A 27,535-nucleotide genomic window follows, 5' to 3' on the forward strand; every position below is an offset into this window, starting at 1 on the left:
CATGAAAATAAGAGGGGTATAGACGGGTAATTATTTTGTTTCAGAGGGTAACAACGTTCTTTCCCCAAATTAAAAAGCGACGTGGAATGATCCTATGTGTGTAAATCTTCCTTAATATAAGGGGAAATAACCTATATATACAGCTCATGCATCTAGTTTGCAGCCGATGTAGCTCACTTTATCATCGGTATATAGATAATGTAGTTGTTATGTATAGCTAGCTATATATAAACATCACATAATAATGTATATGCTTTGTATAATCATGTATAAATATACGAAACCAACTAAAATTGTTGTTAAATTTCATTAGTGTATAGATAATGTATCTGCTATGTATAACCAAAGGCGAATCTAAGATTTCATGAGGATGGGTTCACCATTGCTTTAGAGAATGATGGCAAAAATTAAAAAAACTGCCCAAGCTAGGGATTGAGTACAAAGATAACCTTTGACCATTGCTCCACTCAGCCTATTATGACCATGTGTTCATTTAGTTAATATTATATATATTTTCAGAATTATACACATAATATATCGAGCTTAGTCGAGTGACCATGTATTCACGTGACCCAAAATTTATACACAAATTCGCCCCTGTGTATAACTACATGTAACAAATGTAGTTGCTTGTATAGACACATATATAAACAAGTCTCTATACAAGACATCATTAATATAGTAGCTGACATTTTTCATACGCTAGGAGACGAGAGAATTTTCATGAAATGATAATTACGCTAATATTAGTTGGGCAATTTCCAGGATTGTCCTTCGCTGTGGGTGGTCTTTAATTTTTTCCTTTCGCTAAAAAAAATAAAAATTCGCAAGTTTTTTTTTTTTTTTTTAACTGAGCTGAGGTTCGAACCCACAATCTTAGGGTATTAGGCTAAGGACAAAACTTAAAGACCACTGATTTGAAGGACAAAAATTAAAGACCACCCCCAATGAAGGACAATCTGCGCAAAAAAAGAATATTAGTTAACTAGATATCCGAGTGGTATCTACGTGTAGTTATCTCTTAATATAATGACGGTTGTCAAAGATCCAAGGAGTGATGGGCTTTAACAATAATGCATCTTGAAATAGGCTAGGACTGCCATTTGAGTGTTTTTTGGGTCATTTGCACTTTTGCTATTATTTTGTGTTGGTTTTTAATTTTTGTCCCTTAAGCTTGACAATTTTTTCATGAGGATGAGTTTATATTTTCAGATCATAATATTTCACGAGTTATGCCTTGCGCCCTTAAAGAGCTTATGCCCCACTACCACTAGGCATAAATTCTATTTTAAAAGGCAAAAATTAAAGACCAGTCCATTTGAAGGACAAGCCGTGCTATTTCTCGGTGTTCTTTTAAAGTGCTCACTCATACTTATTACACGATGAAAGGTTACTATGATGTAAAAGTATTTATAAATTTTTTTAATATAAAGGGTTGAATAAATGTCAACCAAAGTTGATTGCATTATAACTTTCCAAGAAAGAATATGCAACTTTTTGCAAGGATATAATTTCATTTGAAACCTCCCCCAAAAAGTGAAGAATTATTGGGATTTTTCTTTTGGTTTGTATATAGTATAAAAGAAGATTCGTGATAAGAAAAGACATTATTCTCATCACACTATGATTGGTTGTCAAGTTAATCTACATCTAACAATATTATAAAGAAAGACGTCTTTTAAGTTGGTGCATAAAAAATGTTTAAGTTTTTTGCATAATATATAAAAAATATTTGTACAATTAAGTTATTTAAAATTAAAAATTCCAAGCTAAGAATGAGCTGGTAAATTCGAAAAGGACAAGCAATCTTAACCCCATGAAAGGGAAAAGAACAGATGCTTTGTAAGTTTGTATAGTCTGCAGTCAACATGGTGTTAGTGCTTTTTCAGTAAAATTTCTCAATAAACATAACTTACATATTTTTCATATTCACATTTATTTGTTGATCACGATTTTCTTTTACTATGATTTATAACTATTAAAATTAAATTCCTCAATTCGTCGTAAATATCAATTGCAGGTTTGACCCGTACAAACTAGAGGTGAATGAAAAAGAAGTTACCACTAAAGTGTGCTGTACAATGAATTTGATCCCTCCCTTTCTTAATCGGAGATTTTAAAATCGAGCCCTTAGAATGAACAAAATCCTAACAAGAAACACTTTCAGTTTATAAATTTTACACAAATTTAAATTAATTGAGACTCTAAAGTAGATATAGGATACCAAATTAGAAACCCAGAAAAATGAAAAAGGGGATTGGAATATATGATTATTCCCATAAGGAATAACTTTATGCAATAGATTACCAATCAGGGGCAGCTAGATCTGATTACATTACATATAAAAAAACATTGATCAGTGCCCAAAATGCTACAAGACATTTAAATAGGCTGACAAAATCAGTAAAAGGACAAGCCTGTGAATTTGCTGACGCGTGAAATAAATCAATTACCCCTTTAAGTTACCATCTTGCCCTTTGATTGCACAAGTTTAAACTATTTCAATAGGTTTATAAACCCAATAAAAAAATGTCTAAGATCTGATTTTCAAATATTTTAAATTATATTCTTGTTAATCCTGTTGTTTATTTGCATTAACATTTGGAATTAATTTGCTTAACTTTTTTGTTCATCGAAATGATAACATACCGTACGTCAAAAGGTCAAAAAGTACTCTCGCATTACGAGATGATATCGGAGAGGGTGATATTGTGAATTTTATATGGAGTAATATTTACTTGTACAATCATACAACTAAACTGTGATTTATAGCTTTTTGGTTAAGTTTTTAAAATTAATTTATTTTAAAATTTTAAAAATATATTTTTGGTAAAAAATAATTTATGCTTGATCAATTAATTTAAAAAGTGATTTTGAGCAGCAATTAGTGTTTGATCAAACTTTTAAAAAGTGCTTCTAAATGTATTTTTCTCAAAAGTATCTTTTTAAAAAGTGCTTTTGGACAAAAACTATTTTTTAGCTTCTGCTACTCTCTAAAAGCACTTATTTCTCTCTCAAAAGGTTAGCCAAATACCTCACTTTTTAAAAAATCAAAACTTATTGAAAAAATAAGTATTTTTGGGAGAAAAATAAGCTTGGCCAAACATACTGTTAATCATCTAAAACCGATTTATTGAGTTATTTGAGAAGTTATTAGTGGTATTCTTGATTATTACAAAATCTGACCAAAACTACCCAAAGCAATAACAAAAATTTGCAACTTACAAATTTACTTTGGACAAAGATTGAAAAAAATAAAATTACATGAAGATTAATTCACTCGGTGAGCTCCGAATCTCCCATAGTAGTTAAAATAAAGAATTCAAACCTCTCATTAATAGTGCATCATCTCTTTCTAGTCCCCCTTCTTTCTCCTTCGCTCTCCCATGATGTAAAAAATTAAAATAACATTTATTTGTGGTCGTACTATGACATCAATATAGGTACTATATATTCTCGGATTAATGGAGTAAAATTTACTACCATCAAGATTGCGGCAGAATGGTTAGTATTCTTATATCCTTAATCAGATATCTCGAGACTTGAGAGATCGCCTTTAATAGAGGGTGTTTTACATTCTAAATTGATTTTTTCTGACGTGAATTCGTACTATTCGAGCTCCAAACGAGTAATAATAGGTGGGAAATAAAAAAGAAAAATATAGAATCAGAATTAGTAGTTTGGGAAACAAATTATGAGTATAACATAAAATATAGGAGAAAGGGTCAAAAATGCCTCTCTACTTTCGGAAAAGGGCTAAAAATATCTTTTATTACAAATTCGGGTAAAAAATAACCCTACCGTCATTAAAGGTTTCAAATATATACCCGTCTGAACGGAAATCCCCAGCATAACCCGATTTCATTTTTAAACTTACTCCATTCAAACCCGACCCAACTATATAAAAGCCCCATATGCGACTAACTTATTCCCGAATCCTATATCTGGAGGGAATTTTACACTGTATGCCAATTATGGCAAAATATTTACCCGTTTTAGCTCATCTTTTTTTAATTACCCGCCATAGCCATTTTTTTCCTCTTCAGTTTTTTACTAGTCTTATGCATTATTATACAAGGTTTATACATTGTCTACAGTAGATGTATAAAGTTATATATTGTTGTATAATATTGTATACTAATCTTATACATTATCATACACTTTTATACAAGGTATATACATTGTCTATAGTAGGTGTATAAAGTTGTATATTGTTATATAAAAGGTAAATATTCAAGTTGGGCCATGAAATGTTGGGCTGTAGGTTTGTAATTTAAAATATGGGCTATGAATATATAATTTTGATCCATAAATTGTTTATAAGTGAAATTTTCCCATATCTGGAGCCCCTAGGCATAGGAGCGGGTAATCCATTTGCGTTTTTTATTTAATTAGATCCGGTTTAAATGAAGCGGATTTAAAAATGAAAATGGTATGTTGAGAATTTCCGTTAAGACAAGGATATATTTAAAAACTTTAATGAAAAGAGAGATATTTTTTATTCAAATTTATAATTGAGGCCTAAAATAAAATCAAACACTGTAAAATTATGTGGAATTTCCTTCCCCGTACAGTCCTTTTGGGAAAAAAAAGACTTTTTACAGCGGAGAATCTTTGCACAAAGAACATAAACCACTCCATTCCCCACTTTTATCTCTCATCATTTTCTTCTCCATTTTTTTCTCTACAAAAAGACTCAATACAACTTCATCACTTTTAAACACTATATCACCATGGAAATCCAACAACTACTTCTCAAGTTCAAATTCCACATCTTAATTGCATCCACTTTTTCCATTCTCATCATCGCTCTCATTTACCTTGCACCTCGTTTTCTTGATATTGTTAAGTACTTTTGGCCTCTTTTACTCTCTACTGCTCTCTTCCTCGTTGCCATCGTTCTTTTTGGCAGGATTTCTCCACCTGTAGCTGAAGTTTCCGGTGAAAAAGCTGGTGAAGGTATATTGGATTTTGTAGCAGGTCAACATGAAGAGTTACAGCCTCACTTGCATGAATTACATGAACACAAAGGAGGAGAAGACGAAGTAAAAGAAGGTGAAAGTAGAATGAAGTGAAGGGGATTTAGTGGTTGTTTCTGCAATTATTTTTACTAGGCACTTTTTTTTTTTTTTTTTTTTTTTTTTAAGTCCTTCCGATTTAAGTGTTTTAGTTTGATCGAGCATAAAATGTCTTAGTTTGATTGAGCATAAAAAGAGAATTTTATATGTTGTGATTCTAAATTAAAGCCTGTGAGGGTATATTGGATTTTGTAGCGGGTCAACCTGAAGAGTTACAACCTCACTTGCCTGAATTAGATCAACACGAAGGAGGAGAAGACGAAGTAGAAGAAGGTGAAAGTAGTAAAGTAGAGTGAAGGGCAATTAGTAGTTATTTCTGCAATTATTTTTATCAGACACTTTCTTTGCTCCCTCAGTTCTAATTTAAATGTCTTAATTTGACTGCGCATAAAGTTTAAGAAGTAAAAGAGAGTTTTTGAATTTTGTGGCCCTAAATTAATGCGTGTAATGTACTAACATGTCTTTTGAATCATGTGATTTTAAACTTACTATGTAGGATGTTTGAAGTAACAACTTACTAAATATAGAAAAAAACATTCTTTTTGAGACAAATTAAGAAGGAAATTAAGACACTTAAGTTGGAACAGAGGGAATAGTAAAGTAGAGTTAAGTGAAGGGAATTTAATGGTTATTTCTGTAATTTTTTTTATCTGCGTTTTTTTTTTTTTTTTTTAATTCGTCGATCTCAATTTACCTAGTCACTTTGTAGCAAATGAAATTGACAGGTCGTGAATTGTGTGTATTTTCAGAATAACGTTAACATGCATTATTGGTCTGCACCTTTGGGCCCTTTTGCTTTGATCATATAATTAAATTCAAGATTATCATTATGCCAAATCCCTTTTGGGTCCATCAGAATATTTAGAACTCAGCCGTATAATCGAAGTAAGATCGATTGGCCTGAATCCTACTTTGCTGTTCGGGTTAACCTGAAGCTGCTAACCTATCGCTTTCGATTAATGACATAATTCTTTCATCGCACTCTACTCAACATTAGAAAGTTACATTATACGGAGTATACAGTTAAAATTACTTTTTATATATGTATCATCATATTAATATTAATTCTCTAGACTCAGGGGCGGATCCAGCCCTTCGGGTGTGGGTTCGGCCGAACCCAGTAGTTTTTATCCGAACCATATATTTGTATTAAAAGTTTTGTTAAATATGTACAAATTATTAATTAAGAATCCAGTAATTTTAAAGAATTAGAACTCTGAACCCACAAACGTCGACTCCTAGCTCCGTCTCTGTGACTAGACTTTCTTATGTGTTTACTTCTTGTTATATTTTGAATCTCTTAATGAAAATTTTATTCCGCTGCTGACTTGCAACTCTCTTATAACAATACTTCTAATGAAAAATTTCATCATTATTTTCATTGAACAAAGAATTTAGGACATGAAAATTTTATTACATTGATCCTCTGGTGAAACAAAAGAGGGGGGAAATATGAGCGGAGGAATCAGAATATCCATCAATAAAGTAAATGATTTTTCATTCTTTATTTTCCACTTGATATCTTTATGATTGAAGTTCGCTACTCCAGATTGAAAAGATCTACTAACCACCCCTCTTTACAATCCAAGCTATTTTGAGAGCAGTAGGAATGGACGTCTCAATAACTCTCATACCAAAAAAGGGGTTGTGAACACGAAAACAAAGGGAAAAACGATAATATTTTTTATGTAGTTTTTCACATACGTAAATTTTATTTCAAAAAATTCAACGATTTCATGTCCGAATCACAATTAAAATAATTTAGTTTAATCCTCAAAATTCGAACTGTGCCATATAAATTGGTACAAAAGGAGTACTTAATTTCTCGGGTTAGTAAATTGAGCTAGTTTGGGAACAAAACTGTTTTACCACTTTACCTGCTAAATAGAATATAATATCTAACATTATTATTAAATTGCTCAATTCCTGCACAGTGCACAGCATCGGCAAACTCTCCTCTCTCTATTATTTAATACTCTATGTATCAAGATTCTTAAATCTGACTTTTCCAACTGCAGATTGACTGTGGGTAACTTTATTTTGTCATTTAACTACAATGAACTAGTGAAGGTAACAAATTTACCTCAAAAAGCAAGAATCGATTGTCTATTTCCAGACATCCACATCCATGAATATATCGAAGGGGCCGCATAACGTGTTGCATCATTTTTTTTTTCTTCTTTTCACATTAGTCTTGCTCGAAGGGAACTTTGAAATAGTTAGAATTGTCATTGTGTGACCAAAAGGTCACAAGTTCAAGCATAAATGTTAGATAAGATGTAAAAAATTGATCAACATGATTCAACCCTTTCCTGAACTTTATGCATAGCGAGAATTTAGTGCACTGAGATAACTTAAGGACAAACTACATTAAAGAGAAGAAAGGAAACTTTGAATAGAAGAAACAACGTCCTTAATTGTTCAAACTCCCGAAATCTAATCTAGACATATGCCCCCTCCTCTCCCAGTCTTTTTTGGACTAATTCGGGAAGGGTAAATCTCCTCTAAAACATGTTTCATAACAACAACAACAACATAGCCAGGGCAATCCCACAAATGGTTCTAGGGAGAGTAAGATCTACATAGACCTGACCCCTACCTTTGTGGGATAAAAAGATTGTTTCCGATAGACACTCGACTAAAAAGAAACGTATCCGACGCAAGGTGGTAACAAACATGACAACAAAGTAGCTAGATACATAATAAGTATAGCAACATATAGTATTACACATCAAAGAATCTAAAGCTATGCGATAACTACGTGACTAACAAAAATCTTAGAGAAAAAGAAAAGAAAATGGAAAACAACAATATTAGCAATATGGTTGGATTCCTGAAGTGAAGTACTACCACTGACCATTTGGTTTTGTCCTCACCAAGACAAAAACTAGTGGGTTCACCTAATTCGTCTCTATACTATGTACCTAACGGTAATATATCACTTGCTAAATTCCTAAGTAGTACCAAATGATTCCATTTAAAATGGGCTGGGCCCACAATCACACTTATTAGGAGATGGACTTTAAAGCCCGAGTATGATCGGTCCGTAAAACTTAAACGTTGCTTAAAACTTCTGTTTGCCATCACAATCGGACAATTCGCCCGATTGTCCCTATTTCGGGGTGGCCTTTAATTTCGCCTTTCGCGGCCGAAAATATCCGACCAACCCCAGCTCATTAAAAAGGCATAACTAAGTTCTGCCTTGTAAGACATAATTTTTCTTAAACATAACTTAGAATTACATAAAAGGCATAACTAAATTCTACCTTATAAGACATAATTTTCCTTAAAGCATAACTAAATTCTGCCTTATAAATTTAACTTTCGCGAAATCTCGCTGCGATTTTTTTTTTTTTCGAGTCGAATTCAAACCCGGTAACCCTGTGATATTTTCGTTACTTTTCTAGGCGAAGGGAAAAATTAATGATCATAATCTTTCAACAATTCAACCTATGTGTCGGACTAGGGCCCACAATGAGACTTTCGGCCTCCCTAAAAATTCTCTAAATATAATGAAAATTGAGAATTTGAGCCACACAAAGTTCAAGAGTAATCAGCTGCAAATGATGACAAGCTTGACCCAAAGACCCACAAGCTTGACCCAAAGACCCACAGAGATTGTAGTGTGATAGATAATTCCTCCGTCCTTAATAAGAGGTCTTAAACTCAAATCCTGAAAATGGGGATATGCTTGACCCTTAAACAGGCCCAACGAGGTGCAAATGCGGAGGAAGGAAATAGCTTCTACTAACCACTTTTCGGCTCTATTTTTGCAAAACGCCACTGTCATGGAGTTCCAAATTCCACAAGTGAAATTTCATAACAACTTGTAAATTTGAAACTCCATGACAGTAACAACGTTTCAATTATAAGGGTTGAAAAGTGGTTAAATGTGAATTTCACCACGACAACGTGGATTAGTCGAGTTAGTTTTGAATACTAGATGGTTTATCAAAAACGGAAAGGTCTTTTGGCCATACTATTTTGGCCACAATAGCCCAAATGGGGTAAATTTATATACTATTTAGGTCAAATTTAATAATTTATGCTTACCTAATATCATTTCTATATTTTTTGCTTAAAGTTTATCTTAATTTAAAATTGTACAATAGAAGTTATGGTGTTTTTTATGTAAGTGTGGCCAAATTTGGGTCAAATTGGTGTGGCAATTTAACAATTCTCAAAAAAAAAAAAAAAAAAAAAAAGGACGCTTACATGTCGACTTGGAAAATCCGGCATCAATAATTGTGCAGTAGAACTCAGATACCTTTCACGTTTTCCACGATAGGGAAAAAAGTTAGCAAACTTTTTACAAATTAAAGTACAAGGAAGTTACATATTCACAAAGGGAGTTGAGATGATTACATGGAGATTCTGGGAAGAGTGAATATCACTCTAGTACTGAGTTGTATTTACACTCAAGAAATATGAAACTATTTTTAATATACTAAAACTTTTAAAAGGACTCATCCCAGAAATCTCACTAAAGTTATAGACATAGGTGGAAGTGGAAAGGTTGCTTAATACACTAATATAGGTTATAGAGTAATCACCTTCCGGTTCAAGACGATTGGGCGAGTGCCAGATCTACCTTTGACAGAGTTCCAGACTGATCAACATCAAGACTTTCAAATTTCTTCAATACAGCTGCGATATCTTGTTGGTTGATCTTCCCCATCTCCTTGAGTTTATAGAGAACAAATTCAGCAGCCCTTTGTAATTCAGGAATAACGGAAAGTCAGAATTATTTGAATTACGAAATAGGCTTTGAGATTACAACGACAAAAAGAATAACACATAGTAGTGGGATTTTATTATTACCTGTTGTTTCTTTTGCTTCGGTTATCGTACTTGTTTCTTTTCTTCATTATTTTCTACATGGTTTCTTCACTACTGTATTTCCTTTTCTTACTGATTTTAATATGCATTACTTGAGCTGGGTGTCTATCGGAAACAACCTCTTTACCATCACAAGGTAGGTGTAAGGTTGCGTAAACACCAACCTCCCAGACCTCACTTGTGGGATTACACTGGGTATGTTGTTGCTATTGTAGGATCGAAAGCAAGGATATGCACAATTTATCAAAAAAGAGAAACACGAAATGACACTAACAGAATAAGGAGTTTAAAGATTTAAATGGTTCCGTCAATTTGACCGACATCAACAGACACGAGTGCAGTTTACAAACCTTAATGAGAGCACAAAATTGGATTAAATACTCTAATCAAGTGGATCAAGAAGGGTCTTTGCAAGGTATTTATAGGTACATGCTTTAAAGTTAAAAGAACTTACACTACAACCCCATCATCATCAAGATCAGCTTCCTCCAAATCCACATTTGTTGTCCTCCTTGAAAGAACCCGCTTCACAATCTCCCTCTGTCTCTTTTCGGTGTTCAATTCAGCAACATAAAGGAAGAACTGACCCAAACAAAGAGTGCTTGTCAAAATCCAAAATATAGCAAAAATGCGCCCTGCTTTGGTTGAAAAGCTTTTGTCTCCATATCCTAATGTTGTGATGGTAGCACAAACACAATAAAATGCATCTATGGTATCAAACTTTTCAACTCTAGCCAATACCACTGTCCCAACGACTACGAGCACTATAAGGAAGGCCGCTATCATGAAGCACTTGTACTTTACTTTGTTTGTTTCAATCTCCTCTAAAATTTCACTCGGACCAACTCGACGACCCATATGCATTGCTTTAATTAATAGTGTTTCTTGCTTCTCCACTAAGTAGTCTGCTGCTTTGCTTAGAACTACTCCAACAAGTGCCATCCCGAAGAACACATAGACACAAGCGAGCAGTTTAGTAGTTGCACTGTTAGGTACCATATCCCCATATCCAACCGTGGTCATTGTCACAACACAAAAGTAAACGGAATCAAGTACGCCCTCTATTTTCTTTCCCTTGATCTTGTTTCTAACAAAATAAAAGCAAACGGTACCAATACCCAAGTATATAACCAAGTAAATAGTAACTTTCCTAAAACTAGGGTGGAGTTTGTCTAAGATTGATTTAGAACGTGGAAGTGATTGGTCGTTCTTTATTTCATCCATTTCTACATGGGCAATTTCGCCCACAGGAGCACTTTTACATCGGCGAAATCTTTTTCCCGTAAGATCAACCGTATGATGGCTTTGATGCCGTTGATCCAACAAGGGCTGGATTGTATCTCTGTTAGTCATCCAGCAAGCTTCAAGTGCCTCAAGAAGTCCTGCAAGATATCGCGGCTGCTTAAGAGAGTGGCATTCCTTTAATTTAGTAAATCATATATGATATTCTAGTGCTTTTCCTAATGCGGGTTATCTCTCCTGCGTGGTTTACGAGTTATTGCACAGGAGTTGGGTTTACCCCGTGCGCACCCGCAGGGTAGCGGCTGCGGGTTCCCATGTCATTAAAATAAAAATAAAAAACTAAAAAAAAAAAACTTATACTTGACATACCCAGGCCTATGATAATATTCTCATGGATGCTGTGGATAACATTGTATTTATAAGTTGGGTCTTCCTAGTTGTTATATCATATATAAATTCACACAGTTGCGTGTTTCCTTATCTCTACTCCAGGGTAGTGGAGGTAGAGTTGTTCTAGTTGATCTAAATATTGATCACAATCTCAGATATAATAAGTTAAACATTAGCTTTATGGTTACATGTTTCTTCCTGCCCCTCAATTATGAAGTCTCAACTAAAACTGAAAGTAAATCCACGTGATTTTCCAGATCTAGCTGGTTCAGCCAAACCATCAGAAGTGAACCACTGAGCTGAAAGAGCGAGTTCATATGAAACTCACATGTCAAACATTTCGGAGTTATCACCTAAACTATGTTCTCATAGTTCAGATTTTGGTGGTATAAGATGGTGCTAAAATAGTAGCTGAAAAATAATTAAGCTAGTTAGTGGTTGAAGAACTTCACCATCGATCTTGGCCAAGGTCAAGCACTCATCCAGCTTAAGTCCATTGAGCCAGGTTAACAATCAATAGGAGTATTTTCACATCAGTTTATACTCATTGATGAATAGAGTTAGGATTCAATGATGAAAAATCTTTGGGTTGCAGCTGCTAGGAGAATCTACTTAACCTAGATGACTAGCTCACATAAAAAGAAGGTGCATATTAGTACTGATTTCTCATGAATATTGACAAAGTTCTGACTAGTGAGAACACAAGCATGGAACTTGATCAGTCTGCCTTAAAACTCACCTAGAGAAAAAAAGATCAAAGGCATTTAGAACCCCAATTTAAAACTCACCTGTAGTCAAGTCTCGCACTGACACATCTAATCCAAGTGGTCGCTGTTGAAGTTGGACTCATCCTGTCTGTAGCGTAGACATCCTAACGCATTTCATTATGTTGTTAACTTGTCAAGTGGAACTGAAATCAAGGGTTTCTCTGGCAATATTAGTTTCTTCCATCTGATGCTAATGACTAAGTTCGGTTCCTTTATATCTCTCATCCCTTGACCTATACTGTGTCAGAGAAATGCTAATCATATCTGCAAAAAATGATTAGCAGCTCTGTCTCCGAGAATCAAGAGGTCTAGTTTCCAATTACAGAGTAAGAGATCTAACATATATGTCCTTAATTGACAAACTTGTTCTTGCAACTACACCCTATAATTACGAACTGCAACATATCCAAATATTTTCTTAAGCCGATATCTTTTCAGCAACTCTTGAAGTTGGTCCGATCTGTGTGAGACTATAGCAGAAAAAATCCAGTAAAATCCTGCACGCACAGCCCATCGGTTTCCTCAATTGTTCTTACAGGTTATACCATTTATAATTGTTTAGTAAGGATCTAGACATCCTACATAGATACTTCCTTTATCTGGAAACTTAATTGAAGAATTTTTAACTGAACCAAGAAGATGCAACTGTTCTCACTAATTCGCTTGTGCTTCGCATACTTCATGATGGAATGAAACAAACATGAGTCAGCATGAGAGGACTACATCCCACAATCTATTCTGCGGAAGGAAGCATTACCTCGTGGAATTAGTCAAGGTACGTGCAAGCTGGCCCAAACAACATGGTTATCACCAAAGGAGAAAAAGACATACTATTAGAAAGATAAAACTAGTTTTTCTCGGCAAAATTGCTAATTCAGCCAAACCAAATTGCTAAATACAACGACAACAACAACAACAACATACCTAGTGCAATATGATGTATACAGGCCTTATCCCTACCTTTGTGGGGGTAGAGAGGCTGTTTTTGATAGACTCTCGGCTCAAAGAAAATACCAAAATTCAAACTCTGGTGACTAGATGCTGAATAAACTAACTTACCATGAATATATATCAATTTAGTCTCGCGCTAAATTGGAAATAACATCTTACGAGTTATGATACGTATAATCCTCATGAATATATATCAAATTCGCCATTAAAAAACACTACTTATATGTGGTAGCTTCCTACAAAAGTACAACGAATTATCAATATAAAAAAAATCAAGGAACATGCAAATAAAGCTAAAAAAAAAGTACTAAAAATTTAGTAATCTGAATTACCAGAAAGGCAAGCTGTAGCTGTTTCGACCCTCTCTTGCGCTCACTTTAAAATTCCTCAGTTCCCGTATAGGAGTCGTCGTCATTTGACTTTTCCTTCGTTTATTCCTCTTAGGGTGGAACCAAAGGTTTCGAGAAATTGTCAGTTGTCCTGTTTTGAGACATCTGTTTAAACTATTCTCTTTTTATTTCTCTTCACAATTATGACACACAATAAGTGTCATCGTAATAAAAAAAAAAAACTATCTCATAATAAATGTCATCTTAAGAAATCAAAGATATAAATTAACTAGTTTTTTTAACTCTACCTTTATAAAAATAATAAGTTAAAGTAACATCTAAATGATGATTGAAAAAATCACATAGTAACTTAATATTATTGGATTTTTAATGTCAAAAGGATTATTACTTGTGCATGCTCTACCCAATAGGAAAAATTAAATTATTTTTATTATATAGAGTTAATTTATTAAACTTCACATTGTATTATTAATTTTTTTAATATGAGTTTTTTTGATTAAGATGACACTTATTATGGAATGAAGGGAGTAAAAATATTTTTGGAGCAAATTAAATTTTTAATAAAATAATATTAAGCTTCTATAGACCGGTGCCTGGGTACGGCAAGTAAGGTTGCTTTTGCCATAATTCAAGGGTCATCGGCAGAAACATCTCGAGGAGTAGTTAAACGGGAAGGAGATAGTAACAATCGAAAATTTTATATTAAACTAATACAAATGTTAAAACAATAATTAATATTTTATTTTAAAAATTAAGAAATATATGACAAATATTAAAACCAGACTCTAATATTTACTAAAAAGATAATTTTCTAAAGGCTGTATTTGCATAATGCAAACGTTAGACAATAATTAATGTTTTGTTTTTAAATTGAAGAAATATATGACAAATATTAAATCATACTCTAATATTGTCTAAAAAGATAAATTTCTAAAGGCTGTATTTGCATAATGCAAATGTTAGAAAATAATTAATATTTAATTTTAAAATTTGAAAAATATATGACCAATATTAAACCAGACTCTAAAGGTTGTATTTGCATAAGTTTAAAATATGACCAAATTAAAATGAGGGCTTAAAAAGATTTTTGCGTAATAAAGCCAAATTTTAAGCATAATAACTAGTACTTTGTTTGCGCGGACGGATTGCCTTTATAGGGATTGGTCTTTATTTTTTGTCCTCAAATCACTGGTCTTTAATTTTGTCCATGCTTCTCATGTAATGAAAATTTGTGAGCCAAAATATCTTTATTCGCTGGTCTACGGAACAAGATATTCTGGATTGGATCTCCAGCGGAGGTATAAGGCATAAGTTTAGAGAATCTTTGCTTTGTCCGGCATGAGTTCTTCAGGAATTAAATTATTCAGCATAAGTTGTGTGGTAACTAATTCGCAAGGCATGAGTTTATATAAAGGGAAAATGACCTAATAATACTAGTTAAAATCCTATATTACAAAATATAGGGATATTTTTCCTTATTTATAAAACATAACAAGTTAATTACAAAACATACCAGATTATAGTTATGCAAAGACCCACGATTTGGTGCTAAAATTTAGGGATCTGATTTTGGATTGAATTCTAGGCAGTTACCCATTTAATTCCATCTCTTTTCAAAATATTTCTCTCTCGTAAATATTCTTAAGGTGATATTCTCTCAATTTTTAAACCACAATTTCATCAACAAAATATAGAGTTTTGTCTTCTTCAAACCACTTCTTCAAGATTCTTACTATTCATCGTCATTTTTGTGTATTAACTGTGTTTTCAATCCTATTTGTTAAAGTTTAGGTGTGATTCGGAACCACAAAGATTCTCCATTAGATCTACTGATTCATCTGATTTGAGTGAGAACGGTGATTACAGTGATGAAAGTAGATCTGTTGCTTTCTTCATTTTTGCTACCTTTCTAGATAAGATCTATTGCTTCAGATAGGAGTTTTTGATTCGAATTTATTGAGTTTTGGATCTTTCTTACATTTATGAGTTTTTTGGGTTATGGATCAAAACACAAACCCTACTTAAACATTATTCTCTCAGATCCAGAAATCAGAGACATAAAACTACTCAACAAATCAGAGAAATGGAGGCGTAAAATTAGCTTTTTAGTGTTATTCTCTTTTTGTACATTTAATAAGAAGAAAATTTTGTATTAAATATGTATTAATATTATATAAAAGTTGTATACAATGTTGTAGTTGGATTAAATTTCATCCGATTTTGGAAGAGAAATTCAAAATTGTATTAAATTTATATGAATATTGTATAAAAGTTGTATACAATGATGTTGTAGCTGTATTAAATTTTCAAAAACCTAACATAAATTTTATACAGTTATATACATATTTCATATCATTTTTATACAATTTTCAAGCACGAAAAATGTGAGAATTCTAAGTCTTGAGCGAGATATACACATTTCATACACAAATTTTGAGCGAATTTTTTAGGCCTTGAGAGAAAATTTTCATATATGTTTTGTAAGATATCTATTGTTATGTTTTGTAAACTGAAAAGTACCGTCATATTTTGTAAATACACCCTATTCTTATGTATATATACATCATTCTCCCTTATATAAACTTTTTCTTGTCCGACATAATTTTTGTAGAAAATAAATTTTCCGGCATAAATTATGTAGTGCCGAGCGAATTAGTTACTATACAGCTTATGCCGAAAAATTTAATCCCTACAGAAATTTTGCCGGATAAGGCAAAGTTTTTATCAACTTATGCCTTGCGAAATTAAGTGGGTCGTCCAATTTTTTTTTGTTTTTTCAATGTCAGGAATATTTTCTACCACTTTTTTGTACGACAAAAATTAAAGACAAACAATTTGAGGAACAAAAATTAAAGACAACCCAAGATGGGCCATTAGTGCGAAAAATGGGCCGGGCTCTACCGTTATTGAGGTCGGGTTGGACTTTAATCTTTCAGGCCCATAATAAGCCCGGAACTTGACAGTATATAAAGCTTGGGCATGCCAGTTTTCAAACAGCGTGAACTGTTTTCTGAAAATGGAGGGAAAGCGTTCAAACACACAGCCACTAACACTCATTAGGAAAATCAAAGGTAACGCTTCTAGAAACTTCCATTTTTCCCCGAAAATTGTGCTATTTTCCTCGCGTTCAACACATTGTTAATTTCTGTACAAATTTGAGCCATAGTTTTGATTTTGTTTTGCAGGATTTACTCGTTCCATTGTTGAGGATCTAGCTCGAGGTAGAACACCGTTGATCTACATTGATCGGTTCAGAAATTACTGTACTGACACTTCTGGAAATTGGTAAGACGCAGCTGTAGCTTGAATATATGAAATTATCAACCAGGTTAAGTGAGTTAATTTCTCAGACGGTCACTCAATTAACAGTTTTTGTCTCAAAAAGTCACTCAACTTTCTTTGTGTAAGACAAAAGTTACTCAGCTAATACTAATTATCTCAGAAAGTCACTCAATGTTATTTTCTAACATAAAAGTCACTCAATTATTGCCATTTCAGTGACTTTCTTAGATAAAAGTTGTTAGTTTAGCGAAGTTTTTTTTTTTTCATTGCAATTAGTGTTTTAGAATTCCAACACGAAAAAGTACACTGAATTAAACTTTCGATATACTATCAATTAATTAAAAGAAAAATTTCTCGATTATGTGTGTTGAAACGTTATTTGGTAGCTTGAATATATGAAATTATCAATCAAGGTAAGCTTAGCGAAGTTTTTTTTTTTTTTTTCCTTTCTTCTTTTTCGGAGATCTAGTTGAAAACAGTAAATGTGTGCTGCTGTTTGAAATTTCATTGCAATTAGTGTTTTAGAATTCCAACATGAAAAATCACACTGAATTGAACTGTCAATTTCCTATCAATTAATAAAAACACTGAGACTTTTGATTCCGTTCTCTATTGCAAAGGCATCCACAGAGATTATCCTTGACGTAATTGAACTGAAAATCTTGAGCCGAGGATCTTTCAGAAACAACCTCCCTATCTTCCGAGGTAGGGGTAAGGTCTGCGTACACTTTACCCTCCCCAGATCCCACATTGTGGAATTTCACTGGGTATGTTGTTGTAATAGAACTGAAAATTGCAATTGACGAAGATCACATAGGTTTAAAGCGCCTCTTTAAGAAAGTTGTAAGCACCGGGATTGGTAGATTATTCTGTGGAGCTCCAGATGGTATGCCCCTGCGCCCCCTCAACACAAACCCTTTCAAAATTTAAAATGTAACGAAGAGATGAATCAATATTCTAAATATCTTGCTCAGAAGAAGAATGAGGACAGTCTCTACTGAGAGTTTTTTGGATAGAAGCCATATCCGTACTGAGACACTAATAAGTACTAACTATTATGTTGGACGATCTATAAGCAAGGAAATTTACTGAAGTTGTAGTCTGAATGGCTAATAATAGCATCCAAGTGTTGCTGATAGTATAAATGGTCTTTGTTTAATTTATGTAGCTCCTGCAGCTCTGGTTTGTCGACTGGAAAGGAAGCTATATCATTGAAGAGGGAATGCCATGCACGTAGGCTTGGTGAGTCTAGGGAGAGTAAACACTACTTTTATATTTCATCTGACTAGTTCTCATCAAATAGTTGGAGAATAAATGATTGAATGAGAAGGGGCCAGGAATGATAATTGAAAAATTGTTATCCTCTATGAAAGATGGTAATTACCAGGTGGTTTTCCCCCGTTAGTTGAACCATCGGAAACAGCCTCTCTACCTTTACAAGGTAGGGGTAAGGTCTGCATACACTCTACCCTCCCCAGACCCCACCTGGTGGGATTATAAAGGATTTGTTGTTGTTGATAGTTGACCTTTTATTTACTTCTGTTTTCCTTGTATGACCCTTCCCATTCCTGCAAGGCCTAATTGCTCTCTCATTTCCTTAACATTCTATACCTCAGCTGGGTTTAGTTAGCACTCTATGGTTTTTGTTTCAGATGTCTTGTTGAGAGTCCTTGTGATAGTTCAGCAACTTCTGCAAGAAAACAGGCATGGATCAAAGAGAGACATATATTACATGCATCCTACTGTTTTTAAAGGTAAATCTGGATTGACCCTTGGCAGTTCAGTGCATCCTTTCTGCAAAAGATAAATCTGGACTGATTTTGGTGGTCCAGTGTAGTTACTGCCCACGAATTTCATATTCAGATATTCAGTTATGAGACATCATGTAGTATAGAATCAGTTTTGAATATTTTTGTGATTGGGCTTCAAAGTTTTTCTTTCAGCTTATGTATTATTGTGTGGTTCAGCTTTTTGAGTTGCTAGAAATGTGCCATGATTTAGATCTCTAACTCGAACTGTATATATTCAAAAGTATTCTCCTACTTATATGCTATCACTCTCTTTTTCACTCTATAATGCAGAACAATCTGTTGTTGATCGGGCAATTAATGACATTTGCATCCTCTTGCAATGCAGCCGTCATAACCTTAATGTGGTATATCAATTTACTTTCCTCTCTGTATCAAAATAGACTTAATCAAGATGTATATCCACATGTCATCCACTGCTTTAAGCTGGATAACTTTCCATAGGGTGTGTTTGCAATCACTTCTGTTTTGTTTTATTTACATGTTCATTTTTCACAGTGGAGGATTTAATTAGGCTTCAGAATATTGATTAATATTGGAAATGGTCCTTCTGATTTACTTCTACAAACTTTTGACACGCGAAACGGTGGATCACAAGTATCTGACAACTATACGACCACATAACATTTTCTTGCTTTGCGAGGAGAAATTTGTTTGATTTTTCTATCAAGCGACTCTGCCTTCTCCATAACATGGGGAGTGGGGGAGGGGTTCGCTAGTGTAGTTGATTAAGAGGATGTGATTACTGTTTTTCTTAGAGGAAAAAACTTAAAAATAAGATGTGACTACTGTATCTCGTAAAGAACTTGAGTATATCAACTTTGGAGAATGTAAAGGATATTGCCAGACTAGGGTAAACCCATCATTCAAATGATTTGTTTTTTTGCTCTTTTTATTGCTTTTCTTGTATGAAACATGACCTCATATTGTTTTGATACTTTCCTTCTGCAGGTGTCTGTTGGAAATGGGTGCGTTACCTCTATACAGTTAATATTGCCTTGTAGGAGTGTGCTTCCATACATGTACAGTTTGAGTTCATTATATGCAATGTCATTTTTCATACTTAACATATCATAGTTAATATTGCCTTGTAGGAGTGTGCTTCCATACATGTACAGTTTGAGTTCATTATATGCAATGTTATTTTTCATACTTAACATATCATATTTGCAATCTTTTCTTCTTGAACATTTCAAATGTTTCTTCTTCAGTTGATTATGCCTATACCTCCTGCATTTGTCTGATGCCACTTTGTCTTTGTCTAAAATCCTCTTTGGGGAGCAAAATTACTTCATTATTGAGAGATTTGGCATAGTCTATCATGTTACAGTAAACTCTTGTACTTTCAGCAATGTAAATTTTCATAATAACCCTGGAGAAAGCACGTCAACTCTCAAGGAGTATTATTGCATCATCTTTCTTGGACTACTTGTAAAGATTGTGGTAGCATGTGTAGATCTAGTTTTAGCTGTTCACCAGTGAATTTCTCGGTGAATTTACTGCTGTTGCATTTAGCTTATGATTAAATTTTCTGTTCCTTAAGATTGATAAGTAGTTGGTTCTCTTCTTTGTTTATTTTGTAATAGTTCCTTGCAATTTTCGGTCATAAAATTCTTCTTCTAACTATTTCTGGTCTAGATTGGTGATGGGCTGGCTGCGTTACGTGGAATCTGGGAGGAAAATTGACTGCATGAGCAATCCTAATACTGTAAGAATGATAATTAGAAGCTCAGATGGGTTTCTATAGTTATCTAACAATCTAATTATGATGGTTCCTGCAGGCATTCCCGATTCCGGTCCATGTGGAAGAGGTTGATGGTATCCTTATGAGTATAAGCATTCGAATTATGAACACGACATGATTATGAACATGTGGACTCCATACATGTGCACATCCAGTTATCGCTAAACATATAGTTGAATGGACGTTTTGTTATTGAATACATCCTGTTGTTTGACTTTATGGATTGCTTTCTCAGACTATGGCTGTAGTTGTTACTCCCTTAATGCTTGAACAAGATATTATTAGTGTTGCTCAGTACGTTTTAGTTGTGGAAAAGGAATCAGGTAAAGCTATTCATAAGCTGATCAAGTCTATAACAGAGTCATGAAAGGTATTCCTAGTTCATCAATGAGGCCACTATTGTTGTTCATCATGCAGTGTTCCAGCGACTAGCAAATGATCAGTTTTGCAAGAGGAACCGTTGCATTGTGATAACAGTACGCATCTTTTGTTTTATGAGAATTTCCACACATATTTGGCTCCATAATTTCTTTTTATCAGGGAAGGGGTTATCCTGATGTTCCCACAAGGAGGTTAGACCCATGTTGCTCACCTTGTCAGACTTGTTGCAGATGTATCTTCTTCAACTAACCATATTTCTGACTTTTCATGTTGCTTTGCCTGTGGTAGGTTTCTGCGTCTCCTCATTGACAAGCTGCATTTGCCTGTGTACTGCCTGGTAGACTGTGATCCATATGGCTTTGACATCTTAACTACATACAAATTCGGTTCTTTGGTAAGGATTATCCAATGTGGTGTTATTAATTATGATGTGAACAAGTTGTTAATGTTCCTCCTCCTCACTGTAAAAGTCTACACTTCCATTGTTAATTAGTCCAAACTTACATTCATTTATCAAACAAAAGTCTGATACATTCTTCTCCGGATTCCTATCAAAAGCTATCAAGCATTCATTCTTATCTTGATTGTAATCTACGCGAGACACTTAAGTTGAAGTGAATAGGGTTGTTAGATTAGATGGATTGATAGAAGGATGTTTTCTTTGGTAATATCTGTCTTTCTATGTTTCTTGAAGCAAATGGCTTATGATGCAACGTATCTACGGGTCTCTGAGATTCAATGGCTTGGAGTATTTGTCCAGGATTGCAACAATTATAGCATTCCGCAACAATGTCTCCTGCCTTTGACTGCAGAAGGCAAAATTCACAAATTCATTGTCTCATTTCATTATAGCTTATTAAAAATACAACTCACAAATGACTTGTTGTGTAATCTTGTCAGATAAGAGGAAAGTCGAAGCAATGTTACCTAGATGTTATTTGCAAAGAGAAGTACCAAAATGGAGGTAGAATTTCATACTACTAAGTAATATTAGTGCCAAGACTTATGGTGGTTGGTTCTCAAAATATTCATATGACTGTTCTCCAACGCCTTAGGTTTGAACTGGAGCTGCTGTTGCACAAAGGAGTTAAGTTTGAGATTGAAGCGTTGTCCGTGCATTCAATCACTTTCTTGTCCCACGAGTATCTACCATCGAAGATCCACAGCGGAGGATATATCTGAATCTTTTCTATCTTTGTTTGGTTCTTTAGCACGAGAAGTTCAAAGCACTTTTCTTATGGTTGATTAAATCATTTGAAAGACCAACCAAACTAGTCATTGTTTAACAAATTCATCATGTTCGTTCGTTTTGGCAATTAAGTTTTTCTCGACAAGTCGACAATGGTTGTGGTTATCGAGCTACGAATGTGCATTGACATTAAGCAGTTGGATAGAGAATGAAATTTGTCACTATCTCATTCTAAGTGGTACAGTGGACTAGATCGAAGACCCAATTAGCCTTAATCTCAAAATTATCAATGATATAAGTTAAAATTGTCGCGTTTAATTTGTTATGACACTACATGGTGGCCCTTGCTTTGCCCGGGAAAGTAGAATCGTGATAAAGTGTAGAAGATAACTACATAGACATAAGAAATATAATTTTTTTAGAAAGGATTTAAGTTATATACACTGACAGAGTAAAGTGACTTTTCATCAGAGTAATGGTAACTTGGCAAGAAGAGTTACTAACATGTTATTTTTGGCAAATCCAAGTACCCAAAAATAAATGTAAATGATAGCAGCAAATGATGAAGGCACAGAGAGTATATTAGTTCATGTTGGGTAGGGATAACGTGGATTAGATCAATGCCTTGTGACCCAACTCGTCTATTGCAAAAATGCTAAAGTAATATATTTTATTACAAACTAAAATTAGATCTCACTTTGAAAATCATCTTTTTTTGTCTTTGTTCTGATTTCTTCTTGGTAAACTCGCTTGAGGGTTGATTTGGGCTAGTCACGTAACTTAAGTTGGTTCAACTTTTGGAATGAATAACTAGGGTCACAACCTTTTATCCCTTAGCTAATAAAAGAAGAGTATTCTACTGGAAGTTCCCACTTCCTTTTTGCTAATAGAGAAGATCTCAAATACAACATTAATAATAACAAAACTTTACCATTTCAAATTAAAAAGATCTAAAAGGAAGAAAATCAACGTCCCAGCATGTGTATCTTGGTAGAGATTCGGTTTAAACTTTTAATTACTCAAACATGCCAAAAATAAATGTCATAGGACCTATATGAAAATGGTAATAAAATCTTTGATATAATTTTCCGATTTTCTTTCTCATATTAGTCATGAGAATTTCTTCATAAACAAACAATAACTCCACATCTACTTGTTTCCACTCATTAATTTCCTCCATTTTTTTTTTGTCAACTCGATAAGTTCTTTCATTTGATTCAATGGAACCTTTTGCTGAATTGGTAAGTTTCACTTTCATTTGATTAGTAAATTTACTGCTTTAGTTAGTTAAACGCTAAAAGTGTATTTTTTTTATTATTATTATTATGTATCTTTTTAGGGTTGTATTTTGAAAGTGGACGTTCATTGCGATGCATGCAAGATGAAGATGGTGGATGTTTTGAGTTCTATATGCGGTAAACATCTACCATGCTTTTATTTCGACTCGTACATGGGAAGTAAAAACGATTAAGTTATCTGTGTTAGTAATTTAGTATAACTTGGTTTTTCTTCCGTTGTTTTCCTAATAGTCGCGGATCGAGCTGTCTACCAGAAACAAAGGTTTTTCCCACCGAGAATCAGTGGGAACTTTATTCTTTAAACATTATTTTCCCACCTCGTTCCCAGGACCAACTCATTGGGAAAAAGCATGGTGGGAAACATGTTCCCATTGAAACGCTTGAAAACTTCCTAATTTTTCCGTGTGAAAACACTGAGTACTATTTTTCTTTTCTCACTGAATTCTGTGGGAATAGCCATTGAACATTTTTCAGTGGGAAATTTCAGCGGGAAAATAGTGATATTATAGTAGTGAGTTTGCAGATACCGCGACTAACCAGGGGTACTTGGTATCTCCCACTAGCACATGAACCCGGGTAACTCTGTCCAACAAGGCTGGACAGACATGTAGAAATTACTTAGTGTTTTTGCCTCCGCTGGAATTTGAAGTTACAACCTCACAGATTCTCAATCCGTTTCATTGTCCACTAGACCACACCCTTGAATTTTTCTTTTGATGTTGATTCTATGTTTTAGGATTATAGGAGATAGAGCCCATGGTTTATGGCTCTTTGATGACGAAATATAGAAGGAAAATATGATTAAGCGTTCCTGCTGTTCACTTTGCCCCTTTGTTATGCAAATCTTAAAGACTGTAGAGTGAGCTTTGCATGGCTAATTGATTTAATATTGTAATAAAGGTCAGTTGAAATAATGATTAGGCCTAATACTAGAACTAAATATGTGTATCATAGGGAGTCAAAATTTCTAGTAAGAGGATTAAATACATGCAAGAATACCACACCTAGGGGCTAGGACATGAACCTACGACCTACAGCAATTTTTAGGTCACGGTTCACCTTGCCACTAAACTAAAAGCTTCACTTTATGTCTAAAGATTTTTTTTAAAGTTTTTTATTGCAATAGAGATCATGGAATGGGAAGGGGAAGGATGATAGTGAGAATTGAATCTACGCGTATTGTGTGGAAGATTACTAATGGTATCCCTTGATCAAGAGAACTGAACAAAATATTTTTTTTTTTGCCCTATTTGTACAATGTAATTTTCTAACAAAGATGATCAAATCCTCTTCGAACCATGTAGTTCCACCACTGAACTCATGGTTAAGGGCCTTCAAGAAGCAAAGACAGCTATGATTTATTTGTTTTTAACATATTTTATTTATTCTGTAGGAGTTTATTCTGTCACAATAGACTCTGAGGATGGGACAGCCAAAATTTCTGGTGAAGTCGATCCGAACCTCCTCTTGAGGGCATTGTCAAGATCAGGACTTGGCAACCATGCAGAGGTGCAATGGGTGAGACTTAAGCACCCAATGTTGAGCAATAGTCATATGGCTGATGGACATGGCTCCTATAATCATGGATATGGCTCCTATAATCATGGATATGGCTCTTATAGTCATGGACATGGTTATAATAACAGTTATGGCCATGGCCATGGCTATAGTTCTATCGGTGGTCCTTTTAGGCAAAGAAGGTCATTGCCCGAATATAATTATGGCTATGATGGACACCACAATTACCAATATCCTTTCAGGGGCATTGCACAAGACTCATACGCCACAAACTATTACTCCGGTGCCCTGCCATCACCTAGGTATGTTCCAGCATATGAAGACGACAGCTTCAACTGTTGCACCACAATGTGATTGTTCTAAGTAGTTATTATGTGTTGTTTCTTATTGTCAAGATTTACTTGTTTGTGTTAGAACTATAGATGGTGTAGATAGGCTTTACACCATTTGTTTAACTGGAGTGGGTACACGATTTTACGTAAGCGGTGATGGTCTATTGTCACAATCCTATTTGTAAGCGAATTTGTGTTTAGGGCAGTGGGGATTTTAAGGCTTAACTTAATGCCTCAAATTGATACTTACTAGTATGTATTAACGGCCTATATATTATACGGTATAAGTAGATATCGTACATGTATATAAGGAAATTCTTACTGACCAGAACAACTAAAGTTTCTTTATGTGTATTTACTCGGTTTTAGAATTCAGACTTCAGACTTCTTTTCGGCCCTACTTTGAGACTGTCTGCATAGAGTATTGAGCAAAATTCTAAATCATGTATATTCTCCCTGAAATTGCCTGAGTTTTTCTTGACTTCTTATAAATATTGTCATTGTAGGCCGTACAACTATTATATGTAGAGAATTGGAGAGATACTTAATGGCTCGTTGGCTTTCCACCATGACAACAAGAAGTTGTTTGCGCGATCATTTCTTCTTAATGATGTTTATTAGGGAACATTTATATATTTAAAGGGTTGCTATAGTTGAATAGCATTTTTTAGTTCAAAGTTAACAGCTTTCATCTGCACTCGAGTAAATTTACTTGTTGAATTTGTCGTCAAGGTCACTGACGCTTTACTTTGGTAAGTATTTTTAATGCTGGTGAAGTAGTAATATGCTTTAATTTTTCCAATACATAAAATAAACAGGATTTACTGTGTATATTTTAAGAATATAATCTAATATACATCTTCTGTGAACCACTGAACCAGCAATCTAATTCATTTCTTGCTTCATATTTTAAATGTGTTTAGAATTGTACTGTTAGATTTGTGCTTCCTTTGCTAGCTTGATCATTTGCAGCCTTAAGGATTGAATAATGCTGCTTGTCTGATGTACACACTTGTTGTGTGTATGTTATCTTTGATTGCCTAAGATTTTAGCATGATATCTCAATCAATTATATGGTCCAGATATAGCGAAATGAATAGCGAGAATCCATACGCCGGCCCTAACTAGCTTAGGGTTATGGCGTCGTGTTATTTGTTTTTGTTGCATCTTTATCAACCAGATGTCATCCAAACATGCATTGCCAGAATATAATTTGTACAATTTCTTCAGATGTGAAATATTCCCTCCATGTACGTGGAGCAAGCTGAGAAATGTCAACAACAGAATAATTGAGCCTGTTGTTTGATAGTGCTAGGAGGTCCTAGTGCCCTTGCCACAAAATATGGCTAGAATTGGCTGTTTTGAGCATAGGAGCAATGCATAGGTTTTCTAGTGTTCAGAATAACTAGGTACAGAATGAGTACTATCTTCTTATATGTATACTAGTTATAAAACCCCGTGCTTTGCACGGGTCCAACTACAGATGAAAATTAAGGTGAAAAACAAATTTCACGATATTTCTTGACAAAATCAAATGTTATTGTTTAAAAAATAAATTAAGTGTATAATTAAGATGTTACATATTTTTTCAAAACATCTTTGGTTGTATATTGGACTGATTTTTGAATTGATTTTTTGAAGATGAGTCTCAAATTTGAGAAAAGATGAGTATCAAGTTGATCATTTTTTCACTTAAAATTCTTTTAACTCATTAAATACACTTTTTCAACTATTTTTGGAATACCACATTTTCATTCTTATCCTGATGAATTTCTAGTGCAATTTTAGTTTTACTCTATTTGTTTCGTGAGCTTCTGGCTTTTTTGGTCTCTACTCTTAAGTGCCTGGTCAATCCTGGCTAGTTGTGTCTTTGATTGAGTCCAAGTTCTCATCTTCTATCATTCTTTTTGTTCCCCCACCTAAAATATGGATTTGAATCGCTAATTGTTTGAGTAATTGCTTTGTTAGAACTGAATTTTGGAATGCTCGGAAATATTGCTCCTTTTCATTAAAGCTCTAGATAAAGAATTATTAGTTCTCTAATTACCTCAATAGTCAAACTTTTAAATAAGATAGATAATTGGATTTAGGTAATTAAGTGGTAAGTTAAATGGAGAGTTGGACATGAAATAGTAAATTTCTGTGGAGCCCAATGTCATGATGGTATCAAAGGCTGCAACGATTGAATAAGGGTTTGTAGAAGAATTCCTCTCTGTCCGCTCAATTCTTCGATGGTACTGAAGCAACACATCATCACTATCATTTAGATTTTTATGCCCTCCAGCATGCCTACATTTGTTGTCAATTACGTGTGAATGAAAGTTGGAGGGAGGCCCACGTAATAAGAAAGGATAAACTATCGAGGC

The 27,535-nt window shown here is 34.1% G+C and overlaps 3 protein-coding genes across 4 annotated transcripts; 2 read left to right on the plus strand and 1 right to left on the minus strand.

Moving 5' to 3' along the window:
• Positions 1-9,363: 9,363 nt before the first annotated feature.
• On the minus strand, positions 9,364-11,373 carry LOC132036388 (two-pore potassium channel 1). 2 transcript variants are annotated; one of them, XM_059426720.1, is made up of 2 exons: positions 10,372-11,373; positions 9,364-9,759 (listed from the first exon to the last, which is right to left on the minus strand). In XM_059426720.1, exons 1-2 carry the CDS (start codon positions 11,268-11,270, stop codon positions 9,717-9,719), a joined length of 942 nt encoding a protein of 313 aa, XP_059282703.1. In that variant the 5' UTR covers positions 11,271-11,373; the 3' UTR covers positions 9,364-9,716. The 2 variants fall into 2 exon arrangements, with proteins under 2 accessions (XP_059282703.1, XP_059282702.1); XM_059426719.1 differs by having other exon boundaries at positions 9,364-9,790; positions 10,372-11,270.
• Positions 11,374-16,628: 5,255 nt separating this feature from the next.
• On the plus strand, positions 16,629-22,430 carry LOC132037510 (meiotic recombination protein SPO11-1). Its single transcript, XM_059428041.1, has 15 exons — positions 16,629-16,688; positions 16,803-16,902; positions 18,068-18,141; positions 18,552-18,653; positions 18,981-19,054; positions 19,659-19,675; positions 20,346-20,415; positions 20,489-20,525; positions 20,727-20,774; positions 20,869-20,927; positions 20,992-21,023; positions 21,121-21,226; positions 21,527-21,647; positions 21,733-21,796; positions 21,888-22,430. The coding sequence occupies exons 1-15, from the start codon at positions 16,634-16,636 to the stop codon at positions 22,012-22,014; spliced, it is 1,086 nt and encodes a 361-aa protein (XP_059284024.1). The 5' UTR covers positions 16,629-16,633; the 3' UTR covers positions 22,015-22,430.
• A 262-nt stretch (positions 22,431-22,692) lies between these two features.
• LOC132037668 (uncharacterized) lies at positions 22,693-25,945 on the plus strand. Its single transcript, XM_059428217.1, has 3 exons — positions 22,693-23,436; positions 24,713-25,139; positions 25,676-25,945. Exons 1-3 carry the CDS (start codon positions 23,403-23,405, stop codon positions 25,695-25,697), a joined length of 483 nt encoding a protein of 160 aa, XP_059284200.1. The 5' UTR covers positions 22,693-23,402; the 3' UTR covers positions 25,698-25,945.
• Positions 25,946-27,535: the final 1,590 nt, after the last annotated feature.

Source organism: Lycium ferocissimum, chromosome 11, assembly GCF_029784015.1.
Source record: "Lycium ferocissimum isolate CSIRO_LF1 chromosome 11, AGI_CSIRO_Lferr_CH_V1, whole genome shotgun sequence".
Classification (NCBI taxonomy): domain Eukaryota; kingdom Viridiplantae; phylum Streptophyta; class Magnoliopsida; order Solanales; family Solanaceae; genus Lycium; species Lycium ferocissimum.

Excerpts from the sequence above, each read along its gene's own strand:
- LOC132036388 (XM_059426719.1), bottom strand. The coding sequence starts at position 11,270 with ATGACTAACAGAGATACAATCCAGCCCTTGTTGGATCAACGGCATCAA. Across the intron at positions 9,791-10,371 it reads GATGATGATGGGGTTGTAGT|GGCTGCTGAATTTGTTCTCT; the intron begins GTAAGTTCTTTT and ends TGAATTACAAAG.
- LOC132037510 (XM_059428041.1), top strand. The coding sequence starts at position 16,634 with ATGGAGGGAAAGCGTTCAAACACACAGCCACTAACACTCATTAGGAAA. Across the intron at positions 20,416-20,488 it reads GCATGAGCAATCCTAATACT|GCATTCCCGATTCCGGTCCA; the intron begins GTAAGAATGATA and ends TGGTTCCTGCAG. Across the intron at positions 20,775-20,868 it reads AGTTGTGGAAAAGGAATCAG|TGTTCCAGCGACTAGCAAAT; the intron begins GTAAAGCTATTC and ends TTCATCATGCAG.
- LOC132037668 (XM_059428217.1), top strand. The coding sequence starts at position 23,403 with ATGAAGATGGTGGATGTTTTGAGTTCTATATGCG. Across the intron at positions 23,437-24,712 it reads TGTTTTGAGTTCTATATGCG|GAGTTTATTCTGTCACAATA; the intron begins GTAAACATCTAC and ends TTTATTCTGTAG. Across the intron at positions 25,140-25,675 it reads GGTGCCCTGCCATCACCTAG|GCCGTACAACTATTATATGT; the intron begins GTATGTTCCAGC and ends TTGTCATTGTAG.